At 60.8% G+C, this 13376-nt stretch overlaps 1 protein-coding gene across 4 annotated transcripts in view; it reads left to right on the top strand.

Annotated features, from left to right (window-relative positions):
* The window catches only part of SEMA3F (semaphorin 3F), a 28009-nt gene that overhangs the window by 9988 nt on the left and 4645 nt on the right, over positions 1–13376 (top strand). For 3 of the 4 annotated variants that reach the window (XM_015587198.2, XM_025044807.1, XM_006909120.3), the window contains exons 3-12: positions 7652–7812; positions 7907–7969; positions 8077–8196; positions 8899–8991; positions 10556–10649; positions 11881–12000; positions 12118–12257; positions 12375–12489; positions 12653–12722; positions 12895–13039. In XM_015587198.2, the coding sequence (XP_015442684.1) occupies positions 7652–7812; positions 7907–7969; positions 8077–8196; positions 8899–8991; positions 10556–10649; positions 11881–12000; positions 12118–12257; positions 12375–12489; positions 12653–12722; positions 12895–13039 (1121 nt within the window). The remainder of the gene's footprint in view (positions 1–7651; positions 7813–7906; positions 7970–8076; positions 8197–8898; positions 8992–10555; positions 10650–11880; positions 12001–12117; positions 12258–12374; positions 12490–12652; positions 12723–12894; positions 13040–13376) is intronic. The other variant, XM_015587199.2, reaches the window with a different exon arrangement.

The following is a 13376-nucleotide window of genomic DNA, read 5'->3' on the forward strand; positions in this document are numbered from 1 at the left end:
AAATAGCAAGGGCCTTTGCCAGAGGCCTGGATGCCAGAAGGCTCTGGTCTGAATCCCAAGCCCAGCTCACGTGGGCGCCTGAGCTTGGCAGGCCTGCAGCCACCACCCCCCATCCCCAAGGCGGCTGAGCAGCCCCAGGGAGAGGGCGGAGGCCCCCTGGGCTCCAGACCCTGACCACTTGTCCTGACCCAGCAAAGAACGGGGCCTGGGTGGTGGCTGTGGAGGACACAGGAGGCCAGCTGTGGGGGGAGGGAGGCCTTAGCTAGGCTGACTTGTGGCGTTCTCAGTGGGGCTGCCCTGCAAGTGCTGGCTGTTTGCTACCTCTCCACAGGCAGGGACAGCCCCAAATCACAGGCCCCTCTGGGGACCAAGAAGCCTTTGGGGCGTGAGGCCCCAGCTCCAGACCCCCCTTCCCCCACTCTTCTTCCTTCCTTCCTCCCCCTTGCCCCCACCCCTCCCATCACCACCCTGACCCCTCCTTGGCTTCCTACCCGGACATGCTCTTTCCTCTGAGGTCTCTGCACCCAGCCAAGAGCCTTGTTTCTTCCCACTCAGCACTCGGTGCTGATGCCCTCATTTCCCTCCCGGGCCAGAGTCCATCGCCTGCATCCCTGCCGGTCAGCCAGCATGGTTCCTGTGGGTCATACACTGTCACTGGCAGACTAGTGGCTAGAATGTGGGGGCCTCGTGGGTTCCTGTATCACCTGAGGTCGAGTGGGTGGCACTCCAGGGAACCTCTGCCCAGAGCTGCGAAACTGTCATTTCAGTCAGCCCTTTCCCGTCCCAGCCAGGCCTGTGTGAAGGGCTTGCTGCCTTCCTTCCCAGGCTGTCAACTCAGCCTCACTGCATCCCCCAGGGCTGCATGGTGCCTCAGTTTCCCCATTCAGATGTTGGGGAGGGGGTTAAGACGGTCTGGGATATCCTAGGAATCTTTGGGTGGGTGATGTGAAGGGGCTGCCGTGGGGCAGCAGAGAGGAAGGCTGGGCCCAGGCAGCGGGAGGGTCGTGACACCCCAGAGCCCGATGGTCCCATCCTAGCCTGTCTGTCTGGTTGATTTATTGGAGTAAATGAGCCATGCAGAGTTTGTTGTCTTTTGCAGTCACAGGGAGGAGGAGGAGGAGGCGGAGGAAGGAATGAGGGGTTTCCGGCCAGGTCTGGAATGTGGGAGGAGGGGTGGCCCCCAGGCCCCGCGGAACTGGAGGCACCGATGGCCGATGGCTGTTTCCCTGTCCCCACCTGAGAAATGGGTCAGTGCAGCCCTCCCCCTCAGGGACAACCCCCCTCCCCACCCTCATCACACTCGGGGCACATTCTGGGGTATGTGAGCCGCTAGCCTGGCCCAGGCCACCCCGTCCCAACCCGTACACAGGGCCACCATGCCCCTCTAGGCTGGCTCTCAACCGCACTGTGTGCTCTCCAAGCCAAGCTAGAGCTCTGAATTCAGCCTGACCAGTGAATGCCCAAAGGTGTTCTTATAATTAGCCATGCACACCGTTAGAATCCATGTAGAGTCTCTTGGCCCCCTGAGCCACCAGCCCAGACGTGCACCTATCGGGCACCATGGGGCTTGGGAGATGGGCAGGGGTCAGTGGAGGCACCCAGGCTGGACAGCCCCCTACCTACTAGGACGAAATGGTTGAAAGTCACTAACATCCTGCTGGTTCTGGCTGGCCTGTGTGCCAGGGAGTGACCTTGCTGCCCTTTGCCTTCTGGCTTTTCCTGGGTCTATGATGAGCTTTCCCCCTAGCCTGTCCTCTCCTGGGCGGAGCAGGTGGGCGCTGGGGCGGAACGGTCGTGGGAACAGTGGGCCTGGGCCTGCGGGCCCCAGCCCCAGCCCCAGCCGCAGCCCCAGCCCCACCGCCCCCTCAGCGGAGCTTTAGCCCAGCTGGGTGGCTCCTCTGGCTTCCACTCCTGTCCAGCGTGCTGTTTACTCAACAGCTGGGCTGTTTACAGCAGTCCTTAAGAAGGGGCCCGTCATTCCAGAGGGTTTCCCATCTTGAAGGTTCCACTGGGGGCTCTTGCAACTCACCGCCTCGCCACACTCCTGGGCTAGGCCTGTAAGGGGTGCAGGGGCTGTGCCCATCTCCACCCTCACCAGGGCTGGGCCCGTGGTCCAGGCACCGGCTCCTCCACCCAGGAGAGATCTCTCAGGAGGAAGGAACATTCCCAGGAAGTGGCAGCTCTAGGTGGTGAAATACGGTAACTGGGTCCCCAGTTCAGACATTTAAATTAAATTCAATCAGAGCAGTTATTGAATATAAACATGCCGAGTCATTTACATGTTAATTATGTTGAATGGACTAAGAGACCATAATTAGTTGCTAATTGGGTGAGAGCGGCTGTAATTGGTTTTGTTGGCATGACCTTGCTCACCTGCCTGGGGGGAAGGGGGGTGAGTGTGGATGGCTCCTGGGGAGGCCTCTGGGTCTCCAATCTGGGGAGCCTGGCCCAGGGATGGGATTGAAGAGGACAGATATGGAGGAGCTTGGGGCCAGGGAAACCTGGAGCCTATCCCCTCGGGAGGAGGCAGCTTAAGCCTAAGACAAAACCCTGGATCTGGCTTCTAGGGCTTTCCATCAGAACATCCTGAAGGGGAAAAAGAACTGGCAGAGCCAGCCCCTGGGTCGGCAGTGACAGCCTCCCCTGCCCAGCCCCATGTGGGACCTGGACCTGAACAAATGGGAAACGTCCAAGAGGGGGTGCCTGAGAACACAAGGCAGGTGTCACCCTATGCTGGGGCCCTGGGTCGGCCTGGCTAGTGTTGGAGTCTGGCCTCGGGGTGTGAGTGAGGTGGGTGTGCTGAGCAGGGGGAAAGGTTCGTGCCAAGGCCTTGGGGCTGCCCTGCCCCCAGCCCAGCTTGGCTGGGGCTCCCAGGGTTGCAGGGCTGTGGCCAGGGGCCGAGACCTTCCGGCTGGCCGCTCATTAAAAGAGGATTAGGCTGGGAGCCAGGGGGCCAGCCCAGCCCCTGGGCCTTCCTCTGGGGCCCCTCACAGCTTTGGAGGAGTGAGAAAAGGGCTGGGGGACACCTTTCCCTAGAGGCCATGGGGGTATCCAGTAGGATACTGCTGCTGTTGCCACTGCCACCATCTCCTTGTCCACCTCAGTGTCCCTCCGCAGAAGGACTGACAAAGACCCTGGCCAGCACCCCTGCCCCTGGCGCCCAACCTCATTTCTCTTCAGCTCAGGGATTAGGGCTCCACCAGCCCACATGAGGTCAGAGGTCAGGGCTGGGCTGCAGGGACCTGTCCATCACCCCCCAGTACCTGAGCACAGCTAGGAGAAGTGACCTGTCAGTCAGGGCCTGCCGCTTTGTGGAGCTGTAACTGAGGGGGCGGGCACCCACCTCTGCTCCAAGAGCCCCCTTTTTGCAGCATCCCCTTCCTCACTGGCAACAGACCTGGTGTCCTAGAGACGGGGCAGCAGGGGTCCCAGGCCGCCCACTCGGGGTCTTAGGGCGAGGGCGGCAGACACGCCTCCTCAGTGCCGCCCGCGCCCACCGTCTCCTGTAAAGTAAGGCGTCTTTAGCTGCTTCCAGAGAAGAGGAAATGGAGACCCCGGGATTAAGCCCCCTCCACGCTGAGAATGTTCCTGCCTCTGGACCTTGGCCAGGCCATTCTGGGCCAAGACCCCGAGTGTCTAATGGCCATGGGGGAGGGCTAGAGGCTGGAAACGGCTGCGGAAATGAGGTGTCTGATGCCAGAAAAGGCCCTTCCTTCCCAATGACGGGAAAAGCCTTCCCGGATGTCACCCCACCCAACCTGTGCCCAGCCTGGGTGAGGATGTGGGGGTGGGGTGCCTTTCCCAGGAGGTATTACCCAGGCATATCATCCTCCCTCCCCAAGGTCAAAGCTTATCCAGACTTGAGTCCCAATACCTACAGAACCCATTGTGCCCCAGCCCCTCCCTCAGTATTGCCGTCGGGGGGAGAGGTGACACTCCTATCAGCTGGGCCTGGGACAAGTGGAGCAGAGGTGGAGACTGGCCTGAGGACATGCCAGGCTGGGTCCACATCAGCCACACATACACACACCTGTGCCCCCTTGGGCCCACGGTCCTTGGCCTAAGTCCCTGCTCCTTAGTGGGGACCGGAAGCTGGTAGGATCTAGTCCTGCTGACGCCACAGGTGTCAGGGCAGGACAGCAAGGGCTACTTGACCACCTCCTGCCCTGCCCCGGGCTTCCTGGAAGAAGAAGGGCCCCCACTTTCTTCGCCCTGTCGTAGGGTGGGAAGGAAAGCCAAGACACCAGTCTCACTCCTCACTCTGTGATCTGAGGTGAGCCCCACTCTCCCCTGGAGCTGGGGGTGCAGAGCTGTCGTGTTTTTAATTCTGTCCCACAGTCTGGCGTGAGAGATGCGCACTCCAGCTGTGGGTCGATAAGGCGGGAGTCCTACACCCGATTCACTCTGGGGTCCTGAGAAATTCCCATGCTCCCCACCTGTTTCCCCTTTGGCAGGCTGGCTTCGGATGGCTGATTTGGGGTTAGCTCTGCTCCTGTGGGTTGGCGATAGGGTAGAGACAGGATGGAATGAAGGGAGAATTGGGGCTAAGTCATCGGGAAGCCCCTTCCTGCCCATTGCCCTCTCTGCTCCCCACCCCAGCACTAGGAGATGGGGAGGCAGGGATGGGACTGGGGGTGGATGTCCTCCAAGAGATGGTAACATCTGGGAGGCCAGTTTCCACGGGGAAAGAACTTGGGACCCCATCCCACCCTCTCCTCCCGGCCAAGGCAGAGATGGCCCATGAGGGATGGGTGTGGGGAGGACCCAAGGGTGCTTAGCTGTTAACATTTCCCTGTGGTCAGAGCAGGATCGCCTTGAACGTCAGTACTGGCAGGGCCCAAGAGACGATCTAGGTAGGAACATGAGGCTGAGAGAGCCAGAGCGTCCTGGCCAAGGTCACGAAGCCCACATCAGAGGCCCACGTCAGACTCAGGTTCCTGACCCTTGGTCCCACCCCTCCCACACCCCACACAGTCTCATGGGGCACCCTGCCCCAGCCACAGTTTCCACAGTGACCAAAACATCGTGTCCTGTGACAACAGAGCCATTGACGCCATATCCCTGGCCGCTGGGAGGAGCACCGAGGGTCCTGAGTCATGTGCCCTGTTGGTGGAGTGCGAGTCACTTTCCGGCCCTGGCTCTCCCAGTGGGCAGTCCCCACCACCAAGCCTGGCTTTGCCTGGGCTGCCCCTGCTTTAGTTCAAAAGGCCATGGACCTAGGTGGTAATCCCCCCGACCCCCCACACTCTGGCCCGTGACCTCCCTTCTCTGTGCCTTGATGTCCTCGTCTGTAGATTGGATGTTGTGAGCACCGGGCTTTGCACATGATAGGTGCTCGGTGACCATTCTTACCTCTTCCCAGGGGAAAGGCGCACAGAGGGTTGAGAGGTGGGATGTCAGATCAAGGCTAGTCTCCCGCTGCCTACCTATGTCCTACTTTCCTCATCTGCTGAATGAATGGTCTGTCCCCTCCTTTCTCACAGATGGGAACGAAGCCTGGAGTGCTGGGGCTTTGAGCCCTGGAGAGGGGCTTGGACTTGGAGCTTGGACATGGGGAGTCAAAGCATGGCAGAGAGGGTCTGGATCCAAGAGGCTCAAGGCTGGGTGGGGTGGAGGATAGGAATTGTGGCTGGTAGAGTCCGTGGGGCTAAATGTTTGGAGTACCCCCCCCCGAGCCCTATGCCTGCATCTGAAGGCGCCCACTTGAGTCTCTGCCTCCCCCCGCCCCATTGTCCCCCAAATGCCCCCTGGCCAAGCAGGATGGGCAAGTGCACAACCAAGGCCGTGCCCCCAGCCAGGGTATAAATAACCCTGGCGGGCTGTCCCAGCCTGGGGGGGCTCCGCTGGCAGTCCCACTTCCTCTCTGGCCACTTCCTGACCCTGGGGGTGGGGGAGTGTTTACTTTCCTGTTGTCACTATGGCGGGGTGGCCAGGCGGGGGACTCCGAGTGGCGCAACAACAGGTGCAGGACAGGTGCCCAGGCTGCCCTGCCCAGGACTTCAGAGGCGCCGCCGGACAGGCGGGCGAGGCCGTAGCCAGGCAGGGATCGGCCCTTTGATCCCTCGGCGTCCCTGCGTCCCAGAGGTTGGCCAAGGTCATCACCTGTATTCTTTTGTCGCCATAGTCGGGGCCGAACAGGGCAAGGCCTTCACTTGCTCCTCAGCCCCTCAGATGTGGGCTCTGGATCTGCTGTGGGAGATCCCTGGCTGCCAGCCCACCTCACATGCCCATCTCAGCACATCCGGGAGCTCTGTCCAAAGCCGCACTCAGGCACAGCCCCTCCAGGCTTCCCAGCACACAGCAGGGGTCAGGGTCAACCAGGCCAGTTCCAGACAGCTGCCTGAGTGGAGGGTGACCTTGACTAATGGATGAGGCCACCTGCTGGTCCCACCTCAGGCAGCATCTAGGGCCTCGGATCCCAGCTGTTCTTCTGCAGACCTACCCTTCACTGCCCCACCTGTGAGATGGGTAACCAGCTGTAAAATGGGTAACTAGCTGTGAGATGGGATGCCACTTATGAAATGGGTAACCACCCGTGAAATGGGTACCCACCTGTGAGATGGGTTTCCGGCTGGGGAGATGGGACGCGTATGATCCCCTAAGTGAAGGGCCTCATCTAATGCAGGGCCCATGTGCACATGTGCATACCTGGGCCCTGTGCAGACATGCATGTGCTCTTCTGGGTGCTGCAATCTCAAGCCTCCTGTGCTGGTGAATATTCATCACCCTCATTACAATCTTTCCTCTCCCGCTGAGCTAAAAATAGCTAGGGCCGGGTGGAGGAGGAGCTTGCCAGGGGGACCCCTCGGTTCACCCCCTCCCAGAGGAAGGTTCCCAAGTTTCCTGGAGTCCTGGGTCTGTCACTGACCTGTCACTGGCTAGGTTCCCTCCTGTCTTTCATCTCTAATGAGGAGGACTTTCCCCTAGCAACCTGGTGGTGGGAGGGAGGGCTGGACTCACTCAGAAGAGAAACTGAGGACTCAACTAGACCCTGCCCCAGCCCCAGGGGCGCTGCCCGACTCAGGGAGGGCCTCTTCCCTGGGAAGACTGTTCCTGGCTACTTCGAAGTGGCCTGACAATTCCACAATTAGCAGCCCGGTGGGGCCTGGGGGAAGCCTGGGTCTGCTGGGCAGTATTGCTCCAGCAGGGCTTGCCAGTGTCCTGGCTTACCCTTCAGACAAGGTGACAGCTTTGCCTTTTGTCTGATGGCAACTGGGCTGAGGACAGGGCACCCCAGCTCTATGCCAGCATCTGAGGGCTGTCCTGGATGCACTTGCCCCCACCCCCCTACTCATTAACCATTTCAGGCCCCTGTGGGACACTGGCCCCACCCCGAGCGTGGGAGCATCAATCCCCACCCCAGCAAAGACTCTTTGATCCTGTCAGGCTTCCTGGCTCTTGCCCACTGTCCTTTCATCGGACCCAGAGACCAGCTGGGGTTGCCGATGAATCAGGGCTTTAGCTTTGGGTGTGGCCCCTCCCTGACCTACCCGCCTGTCCTACTTTCTCTTCCCAGCAAGTCAGGGACTCGAGAGGGCGCTAAGTACTCCCTGGAGGGGAAGCTGGGGGGTTAAGATGACCATGCCGAAGGCTGGATGGCTGGATGGCATCCTCCGAGGGCCCTAACTGCTGCCCTGCCCTCCGCCCGCAGAGCTGAAGGCTACAGGCACTGCCCACTTCTTCAACTTCCTGCTCAACACAACCGACTACAGAATCCTGCTCAAGGACGAGGACCACGACCGCATGTACGTGGGCAGCAAGGACTACGTGCTGTCCCTGGACCTGCACGACATCAACCGCGAGCCCCTCATCGTAAGGGCCAGCCCAGATGTGGGGCGGGGGATGAGGGACATGGCCCCAGGGCTGGTGGCCCTGTCCAGCACCCTCTGACCCCCATCTCCGGCAGATCCACTGGGCGGCCTCCCCACAGCGCATTGAGGAGTGTGTGCTCTCAGGCAAGGATGGCAATGTGAGTGTGGTGGGGTCCACGGGTGGGGCAGGGGGCGGGTGACCCCAGAGCGGCAGTGGGAAGGGGCAGGCATCTGGATACCTCCCTGGCTTTCCCTCTGGCCCCAGGGTGAGTGCGGGAACTTCGTCAGGCTCATCCAGCCCTGGAACCGAACACACTTGTACGTGTGTGGGACTGGCGCCTACAACCCCATGTGCACCTATGTAAACCGTGGCCGCCGGGCCCAGGTAAGCCCCGCCCACCCTGCCCTGCCCCCATGGGTGGCCACATTCCAGTGGTCTGATGGGAAGATGGGCTTGAACCCCAGCCCTGCCACTTCCAGCCCCGTGACCTTGGTGAGTGACTTCTTTCACCTCTCAGAGCCTCGGTTTCCTCATCCGATCAGGGGCTAATAGCTGCCTTTCTCACAGGTCGGTGTAAGGAGGAGGCAGTGAGCTAACATTCCCAAAGCTCTTAGCACTGTGCCTGGCACGTAGTAAGCGCTCGCTCCGTCCTCGGCAACAGTTCTCTTGGCTAAGCCTGTGGACCGTGCCCCCGCGGCCAAGCCAGAGGGCCTGGCAGGGGCCTCAGCATCAGGAGGCTGAACACCTGGGTCAGCCTCTGCCGCAGGGTCTGGGGAGAGCTGCCCCTTCCCCAGCTCTGCCCCACCCCGCCTGCTTCTGCCCTTTTCCATTCCATGTGGGCATGTGTGTGAGCTGGCATGACTTTGTAGGGCGTGTGTAAGAGTGATCAGACCTAAGGGGCATGTGTGTGTGCAGGTGTGCGCCGAGCCGTGTGTATATGTGCACGCACAGGTGCATATACGTACTGCGGGGGCCCAGGTGCTCATGTGTGCTTCCGGCATGTGTGGTATGAGAGGCTGGCAGCCCGAGCCCGCTCCCCCAGCCCCTGCCACCCCTGGCTCTAACCCCTGTTCCTCGTCTTCTCAGGCCACGCCCTGGACCCAGATGCAGGTGGTCAGAGGCCGAGGCAGCAGAGCCACGGATGGTGCTCTCCACCCGACGCCCACAGCCCCACGCCAGGTGGGCCTCATCCCTCCCGGCCCTCGCCAGGCAACACTGAACCAAACTCAGCCTGGGCCTGGCCTTCCAGCCAGGAACCTGCACCCCAGGCCCGTCTCCCCAGAGGTTCCCCTCTGTCTCTGTGCCCCATTCCAGCCCTTCCTCCGCAGTGACTCTGAAGGCAGTCCCAGCTATGGTCATGTCAGTCTTAGTGTGACCCCTGCAGGCAAGAAACCATGAAGCCACTAGGTGGGGAAGATAGCCCTGGGGACAGCCATGCCTCAGCCCTCAGGACACATGCGTAGACATGCATGAACGCACACCAACTACACTTGGGCACACACTATACACTCTCAAGCCCAAACCTCACTCAGCACCCAGAGAGGCAACATACTGTGGTACAGGTATGCAGTGTGACACATTACTCTCAGGTGCCCATGCCCCATAACCCCCATGGTTCATCGGTTGGCACAGGTGTCCTGCACACTCATGTGCTTGGGGCTTTTTTCCTCTGGGGTGGGAGGGGCAGAGCTATCTGTCCACTAGTCATGATGCAGGACCGGGCTGGGGGCTGGGGCTGGGCAGGGGCGGGCAGGGGGGCAGGGGCTGCCGGTGAATGAGAGCAAGTGGTCGCTTGAGCATGTGTGTCTGTGGCAGGGAGTGCTGAAAAGTGGGACCACTCAGACTCGGCATGCGTGTGCCCAGGGTGTGAACAGTGGGTTCTGTGTGCTGGCAGTGATGCGTGCCAAGCTGTGTGTGCAGCCCTGTGTGTGCAGCCCCGTGTGTGCAGGAAGTCACGTGTGCAGAGTGCAACTGGAAGCGGGCCTGTGTACACCTTCCCATCACCATCCCTGCCACCTGCTGCCACCTCCTTCCTGCCTCTGTGCCTCGCCTTTCCCTCCCTTCTCCCCATTAGCTCTTCCTGGTTCCGGTGCCTTCGCCAGCCTTCCCCTAGCATCTTCAGGGCTGGGCTGGGAGGCACCGGGGGCTTTGTGAATTCCGTGTGGTCTGGGCTGGACCCCTCAACTCCTGGCTCCCTAGGGAGATGTGGAGCTGGGGGCTCTGCTAAGGGGCAGGAAAAAAGCCATGGCCTGCTAGTCTGTCCTAATGACCAGAGGTAGGGCACAAAGCCTGGGGACACAGCGACCTCAGAGCCCTCTGACCTGGTGGGACCTGATGGACTCCAGGCCCTTGGCCAGTACGCCCTGCCCTACTCAGGTTGGCAGCCCCTTCTTGACCCGGGACAAGTAGCCACAGCTCAGAGTTGTGCCTCTGTAACCCAAGGGGGCCCTAGCCGGAGTCTTCCTGAGCCAGTTGGCATAGAGGGGCTTCGGCCCCTATAAGCCCACCCCATGCCCCTCTCATGGCCCCCAAAGCAGAGCCCTCTGAGACCTGGGACCAGGCATTTCCACTGTTGGAACCCACGGGGTGACCCTGCCCTGGGAGACCTGGCTGGACAGAGTTAAAACACAAGAACCGGGGAGCGAAGGGGGTGGTGCCAGGGTGTCCCTGGGGCCTGATGACCTTTGCCCTTCCTGGCTATGGGACCAGGCCAGACAGTGATGAGCCCCACTCTGCCCTGCAGGACTACATCTTCTACCTGGAGCCTGAGAGACTCGAGTCAGGGAAGGGCAAGTGTCCGTACGACCCCAAGCTGGACACAACCTCAGCCCTCATCAGTGAGTGCTCCCTGGTTCTATAGTGTGGCCTCCGCCTCTGGAGTGGGGGGCCGTGGCATGAACGCTTACCCCAGGGTGAACATGCCAGCCCTGAACTGCCCCCAGTGGGGCCCCACCTGGTGGGGGGAGGGGTACAGACACCCCAGTGTGAGCTTAGGGGCAGAGACTCCGTCCAAAAGTGTGAGCCTCCATCCAGCCCCTCGGGTGGGGGTGCCGAGGGGACCAGGTCCTACTCTGAAATTCACAGTGTTGTCCTTGCAAAGGCCAGAACCCTGCAGCCACAGGCTGCCCAGATAAGACAAGCCAAGTCTGTATCAGGGGAGGTATAATGGGGTGTTCTCGGTGTGTCTGTAAGGCTGGGCTTGGCCCACAGAAAGCACCACTGGAGCGTCCTGGGCCCGTGACCATTTGCGGGGGCCGAGGGAGGGGGCGTTGGTCTGGCCAGGTGAATGGGAGGGTTGGCGGAATGTTCTCTGAGGAGGGGTCCTGTCTGGAGCCTCAGGAGCAGCTGCTTCCCCCACTCCCAGGTTGGGCAAGCCTACTGCTGACCCTGGTCCCTACACTGTGCCTGTCTTCTGGCTGCCCTTCAGAGCAGCCGCTGGGCACCGTGCCACCTGCAAGACCCCTGGGGCAGGGGATGGGCATTATCCTCCCTGCCTTGGCGGGTGAGAAGGTCCTAGCCTGATGGCAGAGCCCAGACCAGGGAGTCTGATGGGAAGACAGGACTTGCCCCTGGGGAGTCTAGAGGGGAGACATGGAGCCAGCATAGTTGTTAAATTTTCAGGTATTTTGTGAGTCAGCTGTTAAGCACAGCTGTTATTTAAAATTAAATTATATAAACTTATAATTAAATTACTTTAAAAAAAAGGTAACATGCTCAAAACTTACTGCTTTCTAATTGTTTTACTGCATTTTCTGATTACCTATGCTCTTGAGGGTTTTTTTTTACATCTATTGTGTCTGTGGGGTGGAAATACTATACACTGCTGTTGGCAGCGCTTCCCAACTCCACCTTCGGTGACCTCAGGTTAGTGGCTTGTCGTCAGCCGGTGGGAGTATTTACCCACGGAAATTGCCTTTTGCCACTAATCAGATCTCATGGCTGCTAATCCTGGTTCTCCCAGAGCCAGTTAAACATTTACCAGCACCCCACTGGTGATCCGATTGTGCCCTGGGGAGCCTGAGGGGGAGACAGGACCCTACCCTGACCGACCTTCCCGCCCGCGCGCAGATGAGGAGCTGTACGCCGGCGTGTACATCGACTTCATGGGCACGGACGCTGCCATCTTCCGCACGCTGGGGAAGCAGACGGCCATGCGCACCGACCAGTACAACTCCCGGTGGCTCAACGGTGAGCGCGGTCGTGGGGGCGTTTCCGGCCCTGCGTCGGCCGGGGCGGTACTGTCCCGAGCCTGGATTGTGTGGGGGAAGGAGGCGTTGTCGCCCTGCTGACCCCACCCACCCGCAGACCCTTCCTTCATCCACGCCGAGCTCATCCCCGACAGCGCCGAGCACAACGACGACAAGCTCTACTTCTTCTTCCGCGAGCGCTCGGCGGAGGCGCCGCAGAGCCCGGCCGTGCACGCGCGCATCGGGCGGATCTGCCTGGTAGGCGCTGCGCGGGGCTGTGCCCGGTCCCGCTCCTCAGCCCCACTCTGCCCCGGGCGGGGGGGTGGGGCGGCCTGAGTGGACTGATGGGCCTCGCCTTCTGCCCTTGTCCCCCAGAACGATGACGGTGGCCACTGCTGCCTGGTCAACAAGTGGAGCACGTTCCTGAAGGCGCGGCTGGTCTGCTCTGTGCCTGGCGAGGATGGCATCGAGACTCACTTCGATGAGCTCCGTGAGTACCCCGCAGGCGGCGGCGTCCTGTGGCCACTACGGGAGGGACGGAGGCTGGATGCGTGGGCAGAGCACCTTTGGTGGGCTCCCCAGGGCAGGAATGGACAGGGCCCTGGGACTCCTGGCTAAGGCACTCACCCAGCTCCTTCTCCCTCTGTCTCCAGAGGACGTGTTTGTCCAGCAGACCCAGGATGTGAGGAACCCGGTCATTTACGCTGTCTTTACCTCCTCGGGGTGAGGCTGGGGCCCGGGTGGGGGTCAGCAGTCGGAGGGTGTGGCTGGATTGGGGGCCATGATTTCCGGAGGACTCCAGTCTGGTGGCACGCTGTGGGGTGGGGGCAAGCTGGGGAGAGGCCCTGGGCCAGGGGTCTGCCGGGTCCACAGCAGCAGCCTGCCCTGCCCTCAGCTCCGTGTTCCGAGGCTCTGCTGTGTGCGTCTACTCTATGGCTGACATCCGCATGGTCTTCAACGGGCCCTTTGCCCACAAGGAGGGCCCCAACTACCAGTGGATGCCCTTCTCAGGGAAGATGCCCTACCCACGGCCTGGCACGGTGAGGACCACCCCCCTCGCTCTGCCTTTCTCTTCACCCTTCTTCTGCAAGAGCTGCTCTGGGTCAGACCCTTTGCAGACATGCACCCCACCATCACAGAGCTCACAGGCAGGTGGGGGAGGTGAACCATATAAATGTAAACTCTCCATTTACCCGCAGTAAAGCTGAAATTAACACATACGCACATGTACACGCACAAACACACAGAACCCCATGTACACACGGCGTCCGGCCGTGAAGGCACCCAGCCAGGATCCTGAAAAAGACAGCAGGCTGGGTGTAGCAGGCCGCTCTGTATGGGGGGGCTGTCTGGGATCCGAAAGTTGGGGGAAAGAGA

The sequence above is a fragment of the Pteropus alecto genome, unplaced genomic scaffold (assembly GCF_000325575.1).
Source record: "Pteropus alecto unplaced genomic scaffold, ASM32557v1 scaffold53, whole genome shotgun sequence".
Classification (NCBI taxonomy): domain Eukaryota; kingdom Metazoa; phylum Chordata; class Mammalia; order Chiroptera; family Pteropodidae; genus Pteropus; species Pteropus alecto.